The sequence below is a fragment of the Miniopterus natalensis genome, chromosome 2 (assembly GCF_054644295.1).
Source record: "Miniopterus natalensis isolate mMinNat1 chromosome 2, mMinNat1.hap1, whole genome shotgun sequence".
Lineage (NCBI taxonomy): Eukaryota > Metazoa > Chordata > Mammalia > Chiroptera > Miniopteridae > Miniopterus > Miniopterus natalensis.
The window spans coordinates 150514642-150539875 of NC_142082.1; the positions used below are offsets into that span (position 1 = coordinate 150514642).

The following is a 25234-nucleotide window of genomic DNA, read 5'->3' on the forward strand; positions in this document are numbered from 1 at the left end:
CTATACATAGTAATTAAAAACTACAACAGCAGTAATTCACATAATTTTGTACTGAATAGACACACCTTTTCTTTCTTTTTTCTTTTTTACTTGTAAGTCTATTAAGTTTAAAACCTTGACAGTGATCAAAGAAAGCTCCCCCAAATGCATTTTTCCCACATAGGTTTACAGGAATTTCAGTAGCAGTTACTTTAAGCTCCTCCTCCTTGTGACTCACCCTTTGCAGCTGCTCCCTGCTGGGGCGCCCCCTTTGGAGCCCCGCAGTGTGTCAGGGGGACACTGGGCAGTGTGGAGACCGGCGGCCAGAGGGCATGAAAGCTGGCGGCTGGCTCCGCACGCGGGCGTGGCAGGGGAGCCAGAACACTGATGGTGTCTGCTGGCAGCTCTGGCACAACCGTGGGAAGCGGTGTCTTGACACAGAGTGGAGAGGATACGCCGGAGGCAAAGGGATTGTTTGCCATCGGAAAGACCTTAAACTTGGGTGGCAGCAGGCTGTAGTGTGCAACTTGCCAATTTTTGCTACCAGGCTGGGAATTGTGTTGCATATGTCTTTGTGTCTACGTGTGTGTGTGTGTGTGCGTGTGAGAGAGAGAGAGAGAGAGAGAGAGAGAATTTTCCTCTGATCAGATTTTTTTGAACTTCTTGGTTTGAGAAGGTAGATCCCGGCGTGCGGGTGTAATCACTGAAAAGGCGAGACAATTCAAGGCGACGTTATTACCTCTCAGCGACATACAGTGGTTGTGAAGGGTGGCAGAGAATAAAGCTATCAATATAATATCAAATCCAGATAGGTGAATAGATGGGTATAGCTCAGGCAACTTTAAGTGAAAAAAGTAAAATATAAGTATACGAATATACTACTCTGTACTGAGCACGAGCTGAGAAATATTCCAGTATGTGAATGAACAATGTATAAAAGCATATATGAGGCATAGCTAAAATACAGTTTTTTAAAATTATGAATTGAATTTATCTTATTATTATTGAAGTATTTTTTTATTCTTGAATAAAGAATGTGTTAGAAAGGAAGTACTTACTTTGAATTGTATTTATTTGGACAGAGAAAGAACAAAAAGGTATAAGAACAGAGATTTAGTATCCTGGTTTTTAAAAAACTGAGATCCTTTGGCCAACATGGAAGTTATCACTATGTTATGCTAATGTTGCTGGATTCTTTTTTGCTTTGCTTATTATAATAATACTAATTATTATTCTAATTAGTCTAAAAAAAATAACACTCATAGGCTGAAATTTTAAATTTTAGACATAGAATACTGAATCACACTGACCTTTTCTAGAGGTTAATGGTCAAACTAAAAACTAGAATTCCATCACTTTGGAATATATGCCATTATAAAGAAAATGGCATATATTATTTGCTATATTAATGTAAACCAAATTAAAATATTGTCTTTGTCTTAGAATATGTTATAGATGTGATGGCATAAGTCTTTGTGTAAATACAATAACTTAGTAAAAATAAAGTTCAAGTGTTAAATAATAGTAGGTGAAATACATATTAAAATGGATGATTATGTGGATATACTACTACATATTATTATATAAATTTTCTACATATTTTTACCTAAAATACAACAGGATTATATATATGTGTGTGTGTGTGTGTGTGTGTATATACATATATATATGTATGTATGTATACATGTATTTTACATCTTTTAAAAATTCTAATTGTATTAGAAATGGATCAAAGAGCAGTTGTGGATAATTTCTCCTACTGAATTGTTAATGTCTGAGTGTAATTATATCTCTTTCCTTCTTGAAGTAACCAAAGTATTATTGTAATCTACAGAGGGAGCAAAGAAAATGTAAACCTCTTGAAAATATTTAAAATTTCAACGAATTTGGTTGATCGCTTTCACACAGAATACATTATTTAACATCTTATATATAATAATTTCTACCATTAAAAACATAAACCAGGACTTACATAGAAAAAAATTACTTTTGTCAGAATGTGTTTATAATCTGTGTTTTTACTAAGCAATTAATTAAGAATCATGATATTTCAGCAGATTTAGATTAAGACCAGCTCATAATCTGGGAATATAAAGATCATATTTCTGGATTTTTAAAGGCAACTAAATTTTTCATCAGGATTTCAGGAAGTTACAAGGAAAAAAGTCTTGATTTTGTTGAAATTTTAAAATAAAACATCTTTAAGAATCAGTGAAGGCTGGTGTTATCTTTTTAAAAAATTCTCAGATGCTGAAAGTCTCAAAGTCAAAGATTTTGACTGGAAGAAAAGCAAAGAAAATTAGCAAAGACAGCTGATGTGTCGTTAATTGTTATTTGGACCTCTGAGGAGTTATTAAGGCAGTCATGGGAAATCACTAATCCTGTGCTACATTTCACTGGTAATCATGGAATTAGTGGCTTGGTCTCAGTCACTTCCAGGAAAGCACTGCTGCTCTCTTACAAATACAGGTTTAAACAGTAAAAATGTCTGCAACCTATCCGTTCAATTAAACTCACCATAACTACACTTCAATTAGACGTGTCCATCATTTTCTGACTGCTCAATCTGATGGTATTTTTAAAAATCTCGCTATGTTTGCTGGGAACACAACAGATTAGACAAGGTAGAAGAACGTGGGAAAGCAAACTGTTGAAATACAAATGGAGGAGACAACAATACCTGGGGCTATTGTTCCCATAAAAAAGATGATGCCAGTTTTGGTGCTGACATCTTTTCAACAGTACAATCAGAGAAACTGTCTTTCGTATACAATTTGCTTACAGGTCCTGATTTGAGATCCCCTTCAGTGCACCCCTGAAGCAGGTCACACTGTGGTGTACTCCAAGGGAGAGGCATGCCTGATGAATTAAGCATTCTTGCACCAGGGCACTGCAAGCCACGGGGGTGTGTGTAACTCCAAAATATCACAAGGCAACATGTATCTGTTCATAAGCTCATTACATATTTACAAGTTATTTTGTTTAAAGCTTCTTTAAAACTATACATAGAGGTGTCTGGAGTCATCTTCTTAATAATTAGAAAAGTGTATTTTAATAATGTCTTTTCTAAGGAGTTAAAAATCTTTCATAGAAAAAAGCACATGAAATCTCTGAGCTTATGTTTGAAACAGAGAGTAGGCACTGCCTCCAATTTTTAGGTAAAGACATAAGACTGAGAAGTTGACAGGCTTAATCAAGGCCACATGGTGATAGGGAAAGTGATGAGATGGATTCAGTAGTACTTGTGATTTATACACATTATGTGCAGAATTAGTTTAATGACAGTTCAGAAACTGTCATCCATTGTGCTCAAGGCATGGCCTTCAAGAAAATCCTCCAAAATGGCAACAAATAAACAATACTCTCTGCCTCTTTTCTCTGTGCCTTTGGTGTGATTATATGGGTACATTTCCATGGGAAAATAATCCTTGTCTGTGACCCTCAGAGTCATTTTGAGGAGGTAGAAAGAGTAACAATATTAATATTATTGGCACTTGTGCCATTCTTTTTAACTGAATGTAATTGATGTGAGGCAAATATGTTAATGTTACTGGCAAGGAAAGATCACAACGTGACTGTGATATACTCTGCTGCTTCGGGGTGAGATGCTCTGAAATGTCAATTAAATCCATCTGGACGAGTGTGTCATTTAAGGCCACTGTTTTCTTGATTTCTTGTCTGGAAGATCTATCCATTGATGTCAGTGGGATGTTAAAATCCCTTACTGTTGATGTCTTCTTTTATGTCCATCAAGATTTGCTTTACATATTTAGGTGCTCCTGTGTTGGGTGTATAAATGTTTACAAGGGTTATATCCTCTTGTTGGACTGATCCCTTTATCATTCTGTATTGTTCTTTGTCTCTTATTTTAGCCTTTGTTTTAAAGCCTATTTTGTCTGATATAAGTATTACTAGCCCAGCTTTTTCCCCCTTTCCATTTGCATGAAATATCTATTTTCACCCCTTTACCTTCAGTCTGAGCGTGTCTTTTGCTCTGAGGTAGGTCTCTTGTAGGCGGCATATGGGTCTTGTTTTTTTATCCATTGAGCTACCTTACATCTTTTGATTGAAGCATTTAAGCCATTTACATTTAAAGTGATTCTTGAGAGGTTTCTATTTATAGCCATTGTATTCTTTATAGCGGTGTTTCTTTGTTTTGTTTTGTTTTCTTCTTAAAGAAGTTCCTGTAACATTTCATGCAATACTGGTTTGGTGGTGATAAAATGTTTCTTTTGAGAAATCAGCTGACAGTTTCATGGGGGCTCCCTTGTAGGTAACTGTCTTTCTCTTGTTGTTTTTAAGATTCTCTCTTTGTCTTTAAGCTTTGCCATTTTTATTATGATGTGTCTTGGTGTCTCTTTGGGTTCATCTTGTTTGGGACTCTCTTCACTTCTTGGAATCGTGTGTCTTTTTCTTTCACCAGCTTAGAGAAGTTTTCAGTTATTATTTATTCAAGTAAGTTCTCAATTCCTTGCTCTCTCTCTGTGTGTCTCTCCCTTTTTTGATACCCATATGATGTAGATGTTGTTCCAGAGGTCCCTTAAGCTATCCTCATTTTTTAAATTATTTTTGCTTCTATGATTGGGTGGTTTTTGCTACCTTGTTTTCCAAATCACTGACAGTCATCTGCTACACATAATCTGTTGATTCCTTCTGGTGTATCTTTCATTTTAATTACTGTATTCTTAATTTCTGACATTCTTTTTACTATTTCTGTGTCCTTTTTTTAATGCTTTCTCTTTAAGTTCTCATTATTTATCCATTCTTCTTCTAAGTTCCTTGAGCTTTCTTATAACCATTTGTTTTGAACTCTGTATCTGGCAGGTGGCTTCCTTTCATTTCATTTAGGTCTTTTTCTGGGGATTTCTTCTGTCCTTTCATTTGGGGCATGTTTCTTTGTCTCTCCATTTTGGCTGCCTCTCTGTTTGTTTCTGTGTACTAGGCAAATTTGCTATGTCTTCCAGTCTTGGTGTGGTGACCTTATGTAGGAGGCGTCTTGTGGGGCTCAGTGGTGCTGTCTCTCTGATCACCTGCACTAGGTGCTTCAGGAATGTCTGTTGTGTGGGTTATGTGAGTTCTCCTGTTTTAGTTGAATTTTGATTGCTGTTGGCCCATCTGTGGGTGGAGTTAGCCCTCGGGCTGGCTGACTATGAGGATTGACTCAGACCACAGTAGATGCGTTGTCATGTGGGAGCTGAATCTATGAAGCGGAATTCACTCCATCAGGGTCTGATGTCTGCTGAGAGCTCCCTTTGGGTGTGCTGTTTGTGGAGTTAATTGGTCATGCTCTGATGTGATCTAAAGTCTGCCACTGGGTTTGTTGGTCCTGGGACCTCTTAGAGGAAATTCCAGTGCAGGTGGATGGCAGGTGCTGCCTGTGACTAGCCCTGGGCTGCCTGTTTAAAGCTGTAAAGTGAGCCACAGTTTGTGGCTGCCTCTGCTGGGCCTGGGAGCATATGGGAGGGTCCAAGCTGCATACCAAGTCTAGCTTTCACTAGCACTGAGCCCAGGGACAGGCCAGCAAAAGGCCCAGGGCAGCCCAAGATCTGCCTCTGCCTGCAGGCTGCCTATTATTGAAAGAGCCTCTGGTGGTGCGGAATTAACTTGAGGTAGTTGCTCAGGTAAGCACCAGTTGGTGTTCACCTGTTTGACACAGACTCAAACTTTGCACTAGTTCTGGGTTTGAGGTCACTCATCAAAAGTGTCAGGGTACATACACCACCTGCTGAGGGCTTGTAGACCTTTGTGGTAGAGCAGGCTCAGGGATTTTTCAGGATGAGGCCAGCAGATTTCATCAGGCTAAAAACAGACCAATATTTGGCCTTATGGAAGGAGAGCTGTGCATAGGAATGGGGGCGCCAGTGTGCAAGAGAAAAATGGCCCTCGATTTAGAGCTACACAACTGTCTTTGCCACCCCCTGAGTCTGCCTGGACCTCTTCAAGAGCCTTCCATTAAAATCTGCACCATGGGCTCAAGTGGGTGGCAGCCAGCTGACTGCTCTGCCTGGCTTGAGTTCCGAAGGGCGGGGCCCCAGGGCAGAGTCTTCTCCCTGCCTCTTATTCTCCCCACTTCCCAGGTATGGTGTAGAACAGGACAGATTCCTCCGTCAAGATATTCATGGCACCTGAGCCTCCCTTTCTTACTCTGAAATTCACTCTGAAAGGCCTAAGCTTTTGTCTGAACCTGATTTTCTGCTTCAGTAGCCTGGGGACAGTGATAGTGGAAAGAAGGGCACTAAATGAGTGAGAAGCATTCCAAGTAATGCGATTCCTCTCTGACCTCATTCAGGCTCTCAAGACACATTTTAGAAGCATTAAAGACAGAGTGGGTTGAAAACCCAACATACAACTTGTGTTGTGGTTGAGGTGGAAAGTTTATATTGAAGGCACTCCTCATGCCTGGGAGTAACAGGATATTACAGTAGAATCACTCTTCTCACAGAGCCTTTGAATTTTACACATGATGGGAAATTGCAGTCAGGTGAATCAATCAGTTAAAGGCACAGCATTAATCTCTTCTTTAATCACTGACTTTGATGGATATTTTAATTTTATTCGGGAGGCAAATAAAGCTTATGTGTGAAAAAAAATGAAAGGATTGTGAGTATAAAGACTTTGTTGCTAGTGCTCCCCCCTGTTGAATACCGTGATTTTTCTGGTTACCTGATCTGAAATGAATCGTAAATCAGTGGCATAAGAGAGCACAGTACAATAATTCAAGGTGCTATGTTTTGACTACAAAGCATAAATATTTAAACATTTGCATTACTATTTCTGAACAAGTGGGTTAAGTAGGTGTGAAATATTAACTCGGGTATGATTGAAATATTACATTTAATCCTTGCCCCCCTGGGAAAAAAGCACACACCACAAATCCCCGTGTTCTATGGAACGTTAAGAAGAAAATCGCATTTCAGGGTCTTGCTTCATTTACCTTGCTTCACTTGCCAGGTCTGTGATACGACATGGCAGCCATATTGCAGTTGAGAATTTAAGATTTCTATTCTGTAATTGGGAGGAACAGTACACAAGTGCACCCCACTTTGTCTACTTTCTCCAAAAGTTGTTTGTATATTGAAATTTATAAAATCAGAAGCGGAGCTGGAAACCTAAAGAATTTGTGGTGTGTTTTTTTTTTAAAGGGAAGGTTGTTTTTGCAATAATGCATTTTATATTTTGTAAGCTAGTTATTGTAAGTATTAAGAGATACTAAAGCAAGATTTATTGCTTAGACTTCCAAGACCAGGAACTCCTTATATCTAGGGAACATATATTGACATTCTCTTTTACAGAGGCCATATTAGTCATATCTATTTAAAAAATAGTACTTAGCAGGTGGTGTTTGTGTTTTTTTTTTAAATAGAAAATGATAAGCATTTTTCCATAATAAAATTTTGTTATTATTATTATTATTGGGTACATAATACAAACCATAGATGATTGTATAATCTCCCCCTTCCCTATAATGCATTTACCAACTTCACAACTAATATGTTGCTGTTGTCAGGTATTTTAATTCTACATGTATTCTAAATATCACCAGACATTATAATAATTTTGACAGCTAATATTGATACATTATTATTACCAAAGGTCCATAATTTATTCAGATTTCCTTAATTTTTACCTAGTGTCCTTTTACTGTTCTGTGATCCCATCCAGGATACCATATTACATTTAGTTGTCTGTGTCCTTAGGCACCTCTTGGCTGATTTTTTTTTTTCATGATTAGGCTACGGTTGTGGGCTTTTGAGAGGAAAAGCACAGAGGTAAAGTGCCATTTTTATCATGTCATATCACACGATCAGCATGAGTTACTACTTTTGATGTTAACCTTGATCTTTTGACTGAGGTAGTGGCTGCCGGGTTTCTCCACTATAAAGTTACTGTTGTATCCCCTTTCCACACTGTGATCTTTGAAAAGAAGTCACTGTGCATAGCCTGTACTAAGAAGTGGGAGTTACAACCCTCTTTTAGAGCAGACTATCTACATAAATTATTTGGAATTCTGCATTGGAGTTTTGTCTCTTATTTATTTTGTTATTCAATCATTTATTTATGCTGTGGACATTTATTTCATACTTTGAGTTATAATGCAGCCTTGCATTATAACTTTTTTTTGTTGCTCAAATTGTTCCAGGTTTGGCCATTAGGAATTCTTTCAGTTGTTTCCTTGTGTTCCTTTGATATAATACCATCTTTGTGGGTTTCTTGTTCTTGTGCTTTTTAAAAAGCACCTCATTATTTTCTGCTAATGCAAATCCTCTTCCAGGCTTATTTTTCTGCCCCAGTCCTAGGATCAACCATTTTTCCAAGGAGCCCTGATTTCCTTTATTGGGTAATGATATTAGAAATCAAGATCTGAGTGCTAGGTGTGCTCATTGCTGCTGTGGTGACATTGTTTCTAGACTTCTCTGACAGAGCAAAAACATATATGTATGTATACTAACCTGTATAGTATATGTATAAATATCATACAGATAGTGTAAACATCTGTTTCTATATTAAACTAAGTATGAGTTCATACTAGTGTCTCTAATCTGTTAACACATGAATTGTTCTAGCTTCCTTCCCTTACTGTTGTTTCTCTCTCCAACAGTGAGAAACATATTACAACTACCTGCCATTTATTTACTTAATTGCTCAATCAATGGGCATGTATAGCAAATTCAGAACAGTTTACCTATATCCTGTGGGACACAACTTTACCAACCAAAGAACAGTGCTTATGTACAGTTTCTTTTGCCTTCAGTCTTACTCCAATTTCTAGTTACTTAAGTCAGCACCCTTTCTCTCTACCCTATTCAGTGACATTTATTCATACATTTGCAATATGATTAGATTATATTGTGTGGGTTTTTTAAATCCTTTTGTTTTGTCATATTTTATTCTTGATATATTCTCTGACCTATGTTCCAGTTCATTAACTCTCTCTTCAACTGGGTTTGCTGTAGTATTAAAAACCATTGAGCACTTCATTTTCATTATTATATTGTTCAGTTACATATTTTTCAACTTAGTTCTTTTTAAGTTTCCAGTTCCCTGTCAGAATTTTCAGTTATGCCTATTGTATCTTTGAACACATTAAACATAGTCCATTTCTCATGACTTTTGTTTGGATTCCATGTGAGTTTGTTTATATTGTATTTTCCCTTCTTTGTTTGTGATTCATTTGTCTTATTTTTTCTTCTGCTTGGCTTAATTTTTATTGAATTCCAGAAATTGTATTTCAATAAATGTCAGGTAAAGTAAAATATAAGATGATCTTCCCCCACAGAGGATGTATATTTTGCTCCTAGCAAGAAGCTAGGCCCACTAGAAATCCTGGATAACCTTAACCTAAATTCAAGGACTGAGATGATTTGAAGCAGGACTTCTGCTGTTGTGGACATTTATTTATTTATAGTGTATAGCTCTTTGGGGGTACCCAAACCAAAGCATGGGGAATTTCCAGGGCTCCCTTTCCTTGGTGTACCCAGGACTTTACTTTTTGTCTTTCTAATTCAATACTCTCAAAATCTCTTTTCAGCTTCTCAGTCATCTCTTTTGTACAATGACTTCTGTAAAAAGAGATGGTTGGCTCAGATGACCCATAAAACCCTTGAGTACAGGGCATTGAGTTGTGCTTAAACTTAGTTCTTAACTATTTCTCTTTTAATCTTGAGGCTGAAAGTATACATAGGAAACATTGAGAGCCAGTCAGGTAGTTGAGTGCTAAATTTCATTGTATAGACAAGTAGAGAACAGGAGAATCTATGTTAAGTTAGTGCATATACAGTAAAAATAATAAGCACAAAACAAGTACATAAAGGAGAAATTGGTGAGGGCTGCTGTCTAAGCCATGGGATTGGAATGACTGACTTTTTTTTCTATTTTTACACTTCCATATCAGACATACTCTCTGATCAGATAGATAAGTGACCCAGTATAATTCAATTTTAATAAAATAACTCCTTTAATAAATTAAATATTTGTTTTTGTTTGGGGTTGGAGAGATACCTCTATTTTTATTTTATTTTTAAAAAATATATCTTTATTGATTTCAGAGAGAGAAGAGGAGAGGGAGAGAGAGATAGAAACACCAATGATGAGAGAGTTGTGATTGATCGGCTGCCTCCTGCACAGCCCCAACTGGGGACCGAGCCTGCAACCTGGGCATGTGCCCTGACCGGGAATCAAACCCTGATCACCTGGATCCTAGGTTGACGCTCAACTGCTGAGCCATGCCCGGTTGGGCAAGATACCTCTATTTTTAGATAGCTCCCCATGGGCCTTTAGAAGGTGATCCAGTTTCCAGGTCCTCACTTTCCCTCTTCAGATTTTTCAGGAGCTTCAGCATGTTTAGAATTCTAGCCTTAACTTTGTGTTTTGTTAACTGTGTGACATTTTGACCTTCAGATTCTTCCTCAGTAAACTGAGTAAAATGTAGGAATGAATGTGAAAGCTCATTGAAAGCTGAAAATCACATGTGAATTATGCATTATTAGTATTTTAGGGGGGAATATCAGTAGATTGTGAGCCATGGAACTAATGATAAATAAGAAAGCTCTGGATATGGAAAGATAATAATATTATTCCATTAAAGGCTGATTGAGATGCTCAAAAGCCCAAATTGTGTGTTTTTCATTTATTTATTTTAATATTTATTCATCCATTTACTTATTTAACAAAAAATTACTGAGTATCTTAAATGGGTGTGGCACTATACTGGCTACCGGAGATTTGAAAAACAAATGTGCACACAATCTCTGTCCTTGTACAGTTTTGTGAGATAAAAAAATAATCAAAGAACCAAACAAATAAGTGTAAAGTTACAACTATGATAGATTCTTTGAAGGAAAGAACTATATTATTATAAGGGTCCATAAGGAGGGAATGGAGTGTTTGGCTTGGTGAGCAGTGTCAGGGAAAACATCCTCAAGGAAGTGATAGTTGCTGTGGGACTTGAAGTATAGGAGTTAGCAAGAGACATGGAGAAGGAAGAAAGAATATTCCAGGCCAAAGGACTACCATCAGCAAAGGTCCTAAGGCAAGAGGAAGAATGACCATTCAAAGACCTTGAAGAAGTCCAGGATCTCTGAAAAAGCATGGAACAAGAGGAATTGGAGCATCAGATGGAGTTGTGAAACATGCAGGGTCCAGACTATGTGGCCATGGTAAAGATGCTGGCCTTCACCCCAAGGACAGTGGGGAAGCCACCGAAGGGCAATGATATACTAATGATACTGTATCCCGGAGATCAGGTGATACTTGGGCAATGTGGATTTTCATCAGGCTCCCTATTAGCTAGTTGAATCTTCCATTGTCTAGTGTTGTGTTTATAGAGAAGAGTAATATAGTGTGAATTCTTCAATACAAAGAGAGATTTGTGGGTTTATGCCTAGGAGTGCATTATCAAAAAAGCACTGAATATAATTTCCTATGGTATTAAACAACTGTCAGGCTATGTCCATTTATTCAATAAATACATGGTGGCTATTTTGTAGAAGTCATTAGGATAAAATAAACCAAAGTTAGCTTTGAGTTACATCCACTAAATATTCATTAAAAATATATATTGGTGTATCCAAACAACCAAATTTCTACCTCAACTGAGAAGACGAATTTCAGTAAAATCCTAAAAGAGGCAAAAGAGAAAGCCTTATGAGTACCTAAAGAACGTATTTTGTGCAGTCGGGCCAGGAAGAGCAAAGGTCTGAGGTGGGAGTAGCATGAATGTCAAGGAACAGCAAAAAGGCCAGTGTGCCTGAAGCGGAGTAAATGAACAGAAAACTGGCAGGGAATGTGGGAAGAGGTAAGTGGGAATATTGTGAGGACATTGATTCTGACTCTGAGATAAGAGAGAAACTGAGGGTCTGGACAGAGAAATATTATGATCTGACTTTTATTTTAACAGGCTCCCTCTGGCAGCTGTGTTGAAAGTAGACTGAAGAGAGACAAGGTTGAAAGCAGGGAGGTAGTTAGGCTGCTGTTCCAATGGTCCGGGCATGGGATGAGTAGGACTTGGGCCATGGTAGTAGCAATGAAGAAGGTGAGAAATGGCCTCAGGCTTTCCTGACAAATTGGATGAATCAAGACGCCTTCATGGTTTTCGTTCTGAAAACTGAAAGGATATAATGACCATTTCTGAAAGACGGAAGACTGTTGGAGAGAAATTTCAATTCTGAACATGTTGAGTTTGAGAAATCTGTTACTCTCCACTGCAAAACCTTTTTAAAGCTAAATATCGCCTGTCTTGCTTAACAAAAAAATGCAGTGTTATAATGTTAATGAAGACTCTGCCTCTTTACTTGGTCTTATCAAAGATTCTGACCATGAAGTCAGACTAAGTCACTGTCCAGCTTAAGACTACCTAATAGTTTTCCACTGAATTTAGAATAAAATCTAGACTCCTTACCTCAATCTCCAAGACCCTTTCTATATGTCCTACCTACACAACTTACCTTGTAACACCCTCCCCTTCGTTTATTATACTACTTCTACAGGGGCCTTATTTCTGTGTCTTGAACATAATCTTGGGATCATTTTGTTCTTAGGGAGTTGCTGTTGCTGTTGTCTCTTTCTGGAATATTCTTCCCACTTTTTTTCCTTCCGTAGCAGAGACTGTGTGTGATCATTCAGATTGCAGCCTTCATGTTATCTCCCCAGAAAATTCTTTTGTTATCATTATCTTCAAAGTTCTTCTCATCCTCTGAAATTATTCATTTATTGACAGATTCATTGATCTCTCCCCTTCATCCCTCGCAAGGTGTCTTATCTGACTAGTTTGCCACTGTATTCTCAGCATCTAATACAGCGTCTGGCCCAAGTTAAGCAGTTAGTAAATATTTGGTAAATAATTGAACAGAGGTAAGAAGAAAAGGATGTGGTGGATAAAGAAATCCTTTTTTCTCTTATAATCAAATATGTTGTTATGTTAGCTGCAGTTTGCCTCCATTGATGAATGCATTTTATGGTGTGGACCTTGCAAGCTGCAAAGTATTTCATATGGGATTTTGTATTGACAGTACAAAATCAATAGGTAAGATCATCCCCGTTTTACATATGAAAATGAGGCTCATAGGACCAGATAACTTTCTGGTGCTTACTCTGCTTTTAACTGACAGTCTGACCTGGCCTGGGATCCATGTCTCCTGACTTTGCATTGGGTGTTTTTTCTATATACCATGGTGATTAGTTCTCTATGATACCACAGGCCCTGATATTATCTCAAGAAGCAGCATGTAACCAAATGGGTCAGATAAAATTAGAAGTGGTCTTAAATTTTGCTGACTTGAGTCTCTGTCCATTTTAGAACCCAAATCCGATTTGTTAATATCTTTTGGCTCTGGTATGTTTAAGTAACTTTCTTTAATTTAAATACATATTTCTTAGACTGACTACTAGCAATGTCACTGGGAATAGAAGAAATCTCCCAGGGACTCTGCTCCTTTAAAAAATTTTACCTAATTTTACAGTCTCGGGGGATTTATAATTTTTGAGAATTAACATTAGTCCCCTTACGTTCACAAACCACAACACTTGCACACAGCATTCAGGGCAAGGTGAGGGACTGTGAGCCATTTCCACCCAGGATGAGACAGAGCTGCACAGAAGAGGACCCACTGCGCATAGCTCTTTCTGCAAGTCTGCTTTCCTGTCGGCCTACTCATGGGCAAAAATAGTGCGTGTTTAATACAGGTAGTGCTGAAAGGGGGCGGGAGAGGGGCCCTCCTTCCAGAGAGTCAAGACCCGAAAAGCCTTGAAATTGACATTTTCCTTTACAATTCTTTGCCTTTGCTTATATCACTTCCACAAACAGCGTGCTCAAAACTGTGTGTTGGGGGGTGAAGGGTGTTCAGAGATGCAAAATTTAGCCTTTTTCCAAGAAGTGTACAGTTTAGGAGGGATATGTAAAACTTACTCGTAAACAGCTGTAATGCAAATTAGAATTTGGAATAGATGCAGCCTAGCATGTATGTTAACAGCTTGCTTCTAGGAGTCAGACAGAGTTGGAGTTTGGGTTGTGACCCTACCACTTATTAGTAAAGTTGTTCTAGTAAAGATACTTAACTTCCCTAAGACTTAATTTCCTCATCTGTAACATCAGAGTAACAACCTGCATGTATTATTATACATAATTGTGCTCATGATATAGTTATGTAAATGATTAACAGTTTGTGGCACAGAATAATTGATAAATAAATTTAGCCTTTATAATTATTATATATTTATATTTTAAATAGTTTCAGTTCTCTCTCTGCTCTAATAAGAGACTGCATTTTATATTGAAATATTGTTAGTAAAATTGTGAAATGGAGAAAGTTCAGGATGTCTAGGGAAGTGGCCAGGCCCATTTTGTCCAGAGTCTGGGCTGCGTGTGGAGAAGTCCTGAAATATGAGATAAATCTGGAAGGGTCAATTAAGTTGAAGCTTGAAGAGTTTTTTGAGAGATAAACTGAGAAATAACTTGCAAATCAGATAAATAGTCATGGAGTAAACTTTATTTTGTAAGTGTAGTCAGAGAACTTAAGACCTAGAATATGGAAAAATTACTTTAGTTTCAATGACATTAATAGGAAATAGCAAAACAGTATTATTGAATCACAAAGAAATTATTGTTTGTGATTTATTATGAAAATCCTCTTGTCATATTGTTCTGTATAGCAAAAGTTGTTTCAATATTATACCACTGAAAATCATGAATGGGGGGGTGGATGTGGGGTGGAGGGGATCAATGGGGGGAAAGGGAGATATCTGTAATACTTTAAGCAATAAAGATAAATTTAAAAAAAGAGAAAGTCATGAACAGATATAAATATAGCAAATTTAATTTTCCTTCCTTTAATCTTAATAAAATCTAGGAGTAATTCATAGTAGGGAAAAAGATAATTATAAGAATAAATCAGTGAAAACCATGTTTAAAACTTTTTAAAGTACTTATCTACAATTTAATATACAGTTTTTATTTTTTTTTAATTTTTTATTTTTTTTAAATGTATCTTTATTGATTTTAGAGAAAGGAAAGGAGAGGGAGAGAGAGAGAGATAGAAACATCAATGAGGAGAGAGTCACTGATCAAGACCACAACCCGGGCATGTGCCCTGACCGGGAATCGAACCCCGATCGCCTGGATCCTAGGTCGATGCTCAACCGGTGAGCCACGCCCGGCCGGGGTAATATACAGTTTTTAAAAAAGAGAACAAGTTACAAAGAGAACTATAAACATTTCCAATATTTTAAGAAATCTATAACAAAATTGACCTGAGAATCTATCCACTTATCCACCCAAATTCTCTGATTTATTCTGGAGACAAGGCACCTTATTGCTAAGATTGGCTCTTCTGCTGCTCTGTCTACTTAGTGCCTTGTGTTCATGAACTTTTAACACATTTTCACTCCTTGATCATCCATTTCTCTGGGAAATGGATCTGAATAGATACAATGATGTGTTTTGGGTTTTTTTTTAAATATATCTTTATTGATTTCAGAGAGAGGAAAGGAGAGGGGGAGAGAGAGAGAGAAACATCAATGATGAGAGAGTCATTGATTGAGCCCGCAACTGGGCATGTTCCCTGACTGGGAATCAAACCCCGATCGCCTGGATCCCAGGTCGACACTCAACCGCTGAGCTACGCCCGGCCGGGCTTGTGTGTTTTTTTAATATCACAGAAATGTTGTCTCAGAGGCTGAAACGCAATTTGTGACTCAATATATTTTCATCTCTATAACACAAGAATAGCATTGCATTTGTATAATATGCAAATTCATTGTTTTATTCAAAACAGCCATCTTGAACAAGATTCAGAACAGGGGACAAGTTTTTATTTTTTAATTTATTTATGCTCCATCTCATTCTTAAAAGGATCCAAGGCTGCTTATAAGATGATATAATAAGCTCATTATATAAATCATATAGTAAGACCTGGTGAATTAAACTCTGTGAGAAAATTGAAGCAAGGGGAAAATATTGGTGAGCCATCAGAAAAGTCTATAGGGGGACAGTATATCATGAAGGTCTATCCTGCTAGAAATGGGCCACAAATTTGGCTTTAAGCCCTCTACTCAGAGGGGAAATCTCCATTTCATGATAAACAGGGTCCTTTCAGAGTAAAAAGCACAAATAAGAAGCACAGATTCCCAGCACTGAGACCAAAGAGAAGTGTACCCCATTGTTTATCACTCAGTTCTGTAGAATAACAAAGCTGACAAGAACAAAACAGAACCAAATATCAGAGAACTGCTTCTTAGAAAAACTTCCACAAGGACGTTAACATGGGCAGCTCGATGTTCGGTGTGGTAAACCTGACCACTTGCAATGGGGTCTAGATTGCTATTCTATTGACTGGCTTTATCCAGATGGATGTATGGCTTGGGACTTGATTAATTAAATTTATTTGAGAATAGTAAACATTGCTTGCGTCTACCAAGTTTTTGATTAGTGTTAAGTGGACAGAATTTAATGTTAACAATAAGAGTGAATTTAAACAATTAACCAAACAGGGGTAGGATTTGTCAAGCCAGAAAACTACCATAAGGGCTTACATGATCCAGGGATTATTTTTAAGGTGTCTATAGTAGATTCCTACCATTAGTGTGGTGAGCTCTGGTTATAGAAGACTTGTCCATACTTGTCACTATCAAGGTGTTGTGTTTGAAGTGCTATAAATAGAACCTTTATCTCAGTGATAATTACTTAAGATATCAGAAACTCACATAGCAGTGGAAGAAGATAGATTGATTCTAAGTAGAATCTCCATAACTCGAGTATTTAAGATCTGCAGAGAAAGAGAGCACAAGTTGCACTTCTGAAGGTCAAAGAGAATTATTTCTAAGAAACGTGTAGCACTAAAGTACTGTTTTAGAATTTTCATTGTGTTACTTGAAAGAGTAAGCGTTAGGGGTTTGGGCTCATAAATGCAAATATATTTATCACAGTTTCAATTAATTTTTCCTTTCACCATTTTCATGTGTTCAGATCTACTTCTGAGAATTAAATCTCAAAAAGATCAAGGTACAAAGAGGAATCCCTTGTATATAATACTGTAGCATATGTATAAGATCTTTGGGATAGGGAGAACTGGAGGGTAGATATCTAAGTGAGCTGTATTTTAAATAATTTTTTTTAAAAGAAATACTTCTTATTGCAAAAATTCTAATTAAATGAAATGACAGCTAGTTTTTTCTTCTACATTCCATGCTTAGAAATAATATTTTGTTTGGGTAAACACAACTTTTTGTGGCTTGTCCCTGGTCATCAGGTCTAAGGGGAGTTTATAGAATTTAGTGACTCACAGCTGATCATTCAACAGGTGTGGGGGTTTGAGGAAATGTCCATTTTTATGGTAATGAACAGCTTGTATTTGCAAAGCGAATGGCTTAATCTTAAATTCTATGATTAAATTAGCTGTGAGGTCCCTTATGTTTGTTATAGGACTTTAGCTCCTACAATCTTCATCTTCTTCCTCTGAGGCATTGCATTTCACCACGGGACCGGATACCAGCATTTCACCCTTATTTCTCAGCAGTGTGTGTTCAATCTAGTGTAGACCATTAAATTAGCAAAGAGTAGTGGAATACAAGGTCCCTCTACTGCTGAATGCATAACATGTTTTACAGTTGCATAGGTCAGACTCAGCGGTCATGCTGATAAGCATTTTATAGTGAGAGCTCACATGCTTCCTGAATGGCCAGCCCTCGCCACCAAAACCGAGAAGGCGTCCACAGAGGCTGCTTTCTCTCAAGACAGTGGCAATTGCTTTAGAAAGGTGAAGAAATTCAGAATAACCATTGTGGTATTAGCAGTATATTCTTAACTTATCCTTATTGAAAATAAGGCTTGGTGACTGGTATCCATGTTAACATTAGATAAGCTTTTAAAAATAGTGTCCTATTTTCATTCTGATCCTAGTAAAGTTTGGTGATTTTGTACATTTGTGATTATTGATAAGGATAATAATGAATTTTTGAGTGTCTTCAGCTTTCATTCTAACAAATAATCAATTGGAATAGCACCAAGTTGAAATGTTTTTGAGATACGAGTTGTTGAAACTAACATTCCTGTTTGAAACATTAATATTGGTGGGATAAATTAAATATTATTTGAATGGTAACAAAATGTAATTCTTTAGTACACAAAATTTTGAGTTAAAGAACAGTGAAATCATGTGACAGTCTCTTTTAAAGTATAAGCTAAGTTATGTTTATAACAATATCAAGCATTTTTTTCATGATTAAACTATACATTTCTTAAAAGCTTTAAAATATAATTGACAAATATATGAAAACTAATACTATATGTTCTTCCCCCTTAACTTTAGCCATGATTTCATTGGTGAATTTACAACAAGCTACAGGGAACTTTCTAGAGGGCAGTCACAATTCAACGTGTATGAGGTAAGAGGAATTTTATTTTATTACTCTTCTCTGGAATAAATATATTTATGCTTTGAAAGTATAGATTTTGTAAAAGATAATTGTCAAAGGTTAACTTACCACCAGTAGATGTAAGCATCTTAAACTTATTGAGCAGACTTGTTTCTGGGATTCAGTGATCTTATTTCTCTTTAAGTCCCATGGTCTTTTAAATCCTTTTTGAGACATTCAAAATTCTTGCCTATGTAACTTTTCCCTATTTTTAAAAAATTCAATAGGATGTAAGTTTATTTTTTTCTTAAGCTTCACCCTTTATTCTTGGCCTTCCTACCAACCTTCTTCTCAAGCCCTTTTTAATAAAAAGTGTAAAATATGCATTTAATTTGTGTCAACACAGCGTTATAAAATGAACTGTGGTCCGCTTCCTGTGTTTGTGCACACTCACTGTTGTTTAAATGAAGACTGAAGGGAATGGCCAGGCATGGTTCAGTCACTAAAGAAATCCAGGTTATTCAAGCAAACACACTAGCGATTTCTGCCCTTGACTCTGCCTTGCCAGTTAACTACCCGATATGTGTTGAGCATGTAGTGTGTTTTAGCCGTTAATCCTTGAGCTTTGTTATCTGTACATTCTCTGTGTTTTTCATTTTAATACACATGGATAGCAAATGAAAATACCTCAGCATTTAGTCAATAATGATCACCGTTTCCCTGCCAGATGGACACTAAAATTAACCTCTTTGAAGTTAAGAGTGGAGGAAGCACATTCTTCTGCCACCTTATTGGCCTAAAGCAGTTGTATTCCATGCATTCATTCATGTGTTAACTTATAAATAAAATATTTCTTATATGGCTTCTGTATTCCCACTCTGAGTCATGCCCCAGGGATACAGAGGTGAATAAAAACTTCAACGTCTCATGGGCGAGACACACACAGGAAATGTGATCGTGTGTGTTGGAAACGGCCGCCTCTCAGAGTACACGCTTAGCGGACTGTGGCATGTTTGGTCGGAGGACAAGCAGCCCAAGAAAGCGTCACAGGCAAGGACAAAGATGCAGTAATGGATCAGCTTTTCTATCTGGGCCTTTCAAGAAAGGACTGTTAAGGCTCTAAACAGGAATTGAAAGTAATGTAAGACAGGTCATACTTATGTAGATGCCTGTGTTCTCCGTCCAGCCCCAAAGCTGAGGACACATGTGCCAGTCCTCCTTGTCCTTCGGACTCAGCCACTGCCCGCAACCACGTAACCAGGAGCCAGCCGCTTTGCATACGTTGGTAAAGTCGCTCTGTGCCCCAGCAGTGTAAAACTGCCTAGGTGATCACTTGCCGCTTCAGCAGGCTCTCGGGCAGCCAGAAATTAAGGATTAAGGCTTCCTCTCGTCTTCCCTGGCCGTGCACAGAGACCTGCACATGTATTTGACCTTCTAGATTCCCAGCCACATACTTGAGCCTTTAAAAGCCAAGGCTGGTTTTGGCAGGTAAACCTTCTGTCTGATCCTGGGAGGATAGCATTACCTCCAGAACTGCAATCATACTGGGCTGGAGCTCGCTTCAAGGCTACTGCTAGGTCTGCCCTGAGGTCCTCAGTTGGCGTGCTTGTTACGAGGGCTTCGGCTGGGCGTGGATCCTGTCTGGTCCCTAGGTGGCAGAGGCTGGCTCTAGCACCTTGTTTGGTAGGGCGGTCCTGGGTCTCCAGTCAGCTAACTTGTTGCTAGGTGCACAGGCAGGTGTGGCTTCTGCCAGGTCCCTGGGAGGGCTCCCCCTGAGTGGGCAGGACTGGTCCTGGACCACACCTAAGAAGACCTGGAACTAAACCCTGTCGCTGTTTCAGGTTCCATAGCCAAGACTGAGGTCTGCAGACCTGGCTCTGGGGGCCCAGATGAGCGTGTCTCCCACCAGGTTCCTGGGTGGCTGGACTGCTTCCTTGACTGAGACTGGAGGGGCTGGAGCCAAATCTAGGGATATTTCAGGATCTCCTGAGGTGCAGACATGAGTGTTTTATCGAGGGTCTTTGAGTCAGCAGGATTGCTCACAGACTGGCTGGATGGGTCTGGAAATGAGCGTTGGGCCCTTTAAGGGTCTTTGGGCTGCAGACAGCGCCGTTTCCACCTGGGACCCTGGGGCCGCAGGACTGGTGGCGGACTGCAGCTGGTGGGGGACTCCAGGATCCCCAAGGGTGCACACCCCGGTGTCTCCTGCTGGCTCCAGGGGCCAGCAAGCCTTCAGATGCTTTTTAAATCTTTACGTTTTTAGTCTCTGCTGCAGCCCACCTGAGCCAATTACTTTTTTCTTTCTAGAACGTTGCATTTGCCTAGTCCCTTTTGTTGGAGCCCTAGTTTACATTAATAAATTCTAGTTCAAATGATACTTATAAATTCTTTCATCTTTCTTTCCTTATCAAAATGCTTCTTTTATATTTTGGATTGAGATGTGCTGAAAGATCCTTTCTTAAGGCACTTATCCTATTAGATTGATTAACCTATTAGCCTGACAGGCCTCCCTCGTCTTTATATTCCCTGTCCCCTCCGGTGTCTGGGACAGTGCAGGAGTGCAGTGATGTTTCTCATGGCATAAACAGTCCAAAACTCAGCCTCCTGTCCGCAAACCTCACCTTTACCAATTACTGTGCAGCCTGGGTATCCGGTTGAAATTATTACCAGTATAAAACAATAGACTCAATAGAGCCCTTATATATTCACATATTTGGGTGATTTGCTATGTTAGTGTACTTAACTCAATGAAAAATTAAGTCTTTTGACTCTATTTTTCTTTCACAACTTATATTTTTTTCTACGGAACAATCATTATTATTTAGAGCCTTGGATATTAAAGCTCTTCCTCACATCAAGAGATACAGGTGGGTAAGGGTAATCAATGCATAAAGTAATTGAAAACATGAATGAAAAAGCTTTTTTTAAAGACGAATGTCGCTACTACCTATTGCAGAGACGTTTTGGCTAAATTACTGTGCAGTAATCATGCTAAAGGCATTGGTAAATGAAGAGATGCAAAAGAAGCGAAGGCAGCAGGCTGAACTACACACTTTCAAATAATTTTAGTATCAAACCTAACGCGTTGTAATTGTTTTCTCTTTTTAAGGTGGTGAATCCCAAAAAGAAAGTAAAAAAGAAAAAATATATTAATTCGGGAACAGTAAGTCCAATATTATGTTATGCATGAAGGATTCAAATAAATGAATAAAAATATGTACGTATAACATTTTTGATCAGAACAGAAGTAACTCAAGACTGAGCCTCTTCTTTTAGAATTTTAATATGAAGGTATATAGTAATAGAAACTTGCTGTGGGAATGTTTCTGATGAAAAGCACCTTCTGGGAGGTACTGACCCGGCTTTCTGCAGGTTGCTCTAGGGGTCATAATGCCTATGAGGGAAGCTGAAGTTTTCTTAGGAATTCTTCATTTAGTGGAAACACACTGGAGAGAATCACACAGACATGAAAAGTTTAAGTGGCCTTTAGAAATACTCCTTATAGGCTGCACTTAATTATTATGACTGATATTGTGGCATGTGAAAGTGCTTGTTTATAGTGCATTCACATTTACAGCTCTGTAGAAATGCTGGACTAAGTCAGCGCAGAAGGTGCAAAAATGAAAGTATATTAAAACCGTGAAAAATCAAAATCATCCTATTTTGATAAAAAAATATACTGAAGATTTTATCCTAAGGTTAATTCTCTTTGGGAGACGCAAAAATCTATATTCTCTCCAAATTTCCTTTTAAAGATTTCTATAAAACAAGACACTTAAAATATTAAATGGCCTCATTACAGGACCATGACAAAAACACACATTTCCTCTGATATGGCTTAGCTCATTGATTGTGATTTTTTTAGTTTTAACCATTTTTTCAACTCCCTTTCATATGTTCGTTGATCTATAATGGGAAGTAACACAGTGTCCTTGAAGATAATGTTTATGCTGTTCTTTACAGGAAGTAAACCGTCATAGAGATGACTTAGTTAATTTTTTTTAATCCCTTTCATTTTGATAATTTTAAATGTAAGAACAATCAGTCCTGCAGTTTTTAATAAAGAACAATATCTTTGATTTTCAAATGCAAGGAAATAAGATTTTCTCCCTAATAGGAATAGAATCCACTTGGTATTGCAATTAGAACTAGCTGGTGATCCTCCCCTGTTTTTCTCTTTTTCCCCTGCAGGTAACCTTACTCTCTTTCTTGGTAGAAACAGAAGTTTCATTCCTTGACTATATTAAAGGAGGGTAAGTCATTCCCTGAAATTGGATTGTTGCTTAAGCATTTCTTTAAATGTATGTAGCAAGTGTTACTACTAGGTAACAGGCAACTGAAATAATCACCTTTATTGTGTTTTGATGGCAGATCAATTGCACCTTTGTTTCAGACCCATAAGATAAACTTATATACCAAGAGCTATTACTTTTGGAAAAAACTGTAACTTTCTTTGACCAGGAGAAAAAACTTTATTGTGTTAGTAATAGTTGTAAAGTTGTTATGTGTGCTTTCCTAGAATGTTTTCATTTTCCTAACACATGGGAGTTTTCAGATTCACTTTTTATTATTTTTAAAATTAAAGAAAGCTGAGGGCTTGTGGCAAATGTTTATTCTAGCTCCAGAATATTAAAGAATGTATCTTGTCATGAAATCATAATGCAGTTATGGATGGTGAATAGTCATTTAGTTGCTCCCTAAGCTTCTAGGCAGGAATACATATTAGAAAAAAAATTGGTTGTTCTAACCATTCTTAAAATTTGTCAGAGTCCAGACAGAGCCTGGGTAGGTAATATATTATGGATTCTTATACCCTGGTTGTTAAGAAGGTTTTCCTAATTCGTCCCTATTTTTAACCTAGTTGCTCCTATTTTTTACCTAACCAAGCATCCCTAGAGATTGCAAACAATCATCTATTACCAGATGGTCTAAAATATCCACATTTTCTAATTTATTTGCTGTTACCTTGTATTTACAATATATAAAAATAGTAAGGGGACAAATTTGAATGTTTAGTATTCAAATTTGAATGTTATTTCATGACAAATAGGAGCAACCAGGTACAAAACTCATGTAAATCTCTTCCTAATTATGATTCAGCACTTTTCTTTTCAATCTTCAGTCACTGATCGATTGTCATGAAGCCTAAGACAGGGTGGGAGAATGAAGGGTCCAGAGGAGCAAGGACAGTTTCCCCAAAAAGGGAGAGCTTTCACCATTTTGCTCTTATTTAAGGAAACAAACAAACAAAAAAACAATGCTTGCTTAAGTGGAGAATCTTGGCTATATATAGACATCTTGCAAACTGCTATCTGGCTGCAGAGTCTTAGAAATAGTGGTAGTTTCAATAAAATTAAGGAAAACATTCTAAGTGGAGAAAATGTTTGTCAACTCTCCTTAGTAGTCTAGTGTCTGTGCATATTCTTATCTTTATAAGATGGGATAATAGAAAGCTGAGTTAGTTAAAAAAAAACACACACAAAAAAGGCCCTGGCCGGTGGGCTCAGGGGTTAGAGCGCCAGCCTGCTCTCCTAAGGGTGCAGCCCAGTTCCCAGGCAAGGCGTGTACCTGGAGTGCATGGTAGATCCCCACCCTACACTCTCTTTCCCCCTGCCCTCCCTTCCGTTCTCCAAAAATCAATGGAAAAATATCCTTGCCTGATTTAAAAAAATAGATTCCTGTATAAATAAACTTCTTAGTAGCTGTAGCTATAAAGAAAGATGGTAAGACAATGGCTATCTCTTGGTATAGCCTTTTTAAACTAACAAAAATAAAAGTGTCTGCTCGATCTGGCTATTGTTTTCCTGTTGAAATAATGATTTGAAGTTTTAAAACGTTAAAAATTTCTTTTGTTTCGTTTTGTGGGCATGTTAAATGTGTGTGTGTGTGTGTGTGTGTGTGTAAGAAATACCCAGTATGTTCTGTCAGCAGTGCAAATCTAGTAACATTTTGATGTGCCTACCAATCAACAACATTTTCAGAATCTTTTACCAATACATAAATCACTTTGTTGATTGTTCCCATTCTCCTTTTGAGGATCCTGAGGGCTAATGAGAGCAAATAGGTTTCTACTGTACCTAGTGCAATGGCATTTTGGATTATATCACACTGTCATATTTTTCTGCTTCTTCCAACCTTCATTTAAAATTTTTTTTATTTTTGCCTTACACACTTCCTATTTATAGCACTGTCTGTGCTAGAAGAAATGCTTGTGACCTTTTTCTGCCAGAAATCAGTATATAAATGGAGCCCCAACCTGTGAGATACACTTTGTTTCAATCCTAACTTCCCATGAATTTATAAGAATCCATTTTTTATTTACAAATGGACGTGGGGAAACAGTTTGAATTTCACTACATAATTAATCTAACTGGACTTATATTAACTCATTATAACCATATGTAGAAATAACATAAAATATTATTTACATAGAATACATTTTTATATGAAGATGAGTGTAATATTTTTTGCCAATCTGACAAAAAAAGATAGGTATGATTTTGATTCATTTATACCACCAGATGGCTATTGTTGTGTTAACTGTTGTCATTTTTTTATTTGACAATCTAAGGAAAAAGAGGTCAGTGCCCCTGAGTAAATAGTCAGCTATTGCATGTTTTAAAAATTCTTGTGGCGCGCCAGTGTGCCTGCTGCTGCACACTGGTTGGAAATCGCTGCTCTGTGTGGATAAATGCACTTCAATGGTGGAAAATCATATTAAAAGCAAACATATAATTACACAAAATTTCTGAATAGTAGCAAAATAGAATATAATGAGCTGTATTCATTTCAGATTAGAATTAATTATAATAATTGACCATTAATTGTGTATTGTTTCAATAATGGATATTGAATCTCATCTGAACATCAAGTCAGAATTCCTAGTCTCTAGCAACCAAAAAAAAAAAAA

General features: G+C 37.5%; 1 protein-coding gene across 1 annotated transcript in view; it reads left to right on the top strand.

Annotated features, from left to right (window-relative positions):
* CPNE8 (copine 8) overlaps positions 1–25234 on the top strand; it is a 181003-nt gene that overhangs the window by 101373 nt on the left and 54396 nt on the right. The window contains exons 11-13 of the mRNA XM_087814729.1: positions 18279–18354; positions 21434–21487; positions 22516–22577. Of these exons, the coding sequence (XP_087670855.1) occupies positions 18279–18354; positions 21434–21487; positions 22516–22577 (192 nt within the window). The remainder of the gene's footprint in view (positions 1–18278; positions 18355–21433; positions 21488–22515; positions 22578–25234) is intronic.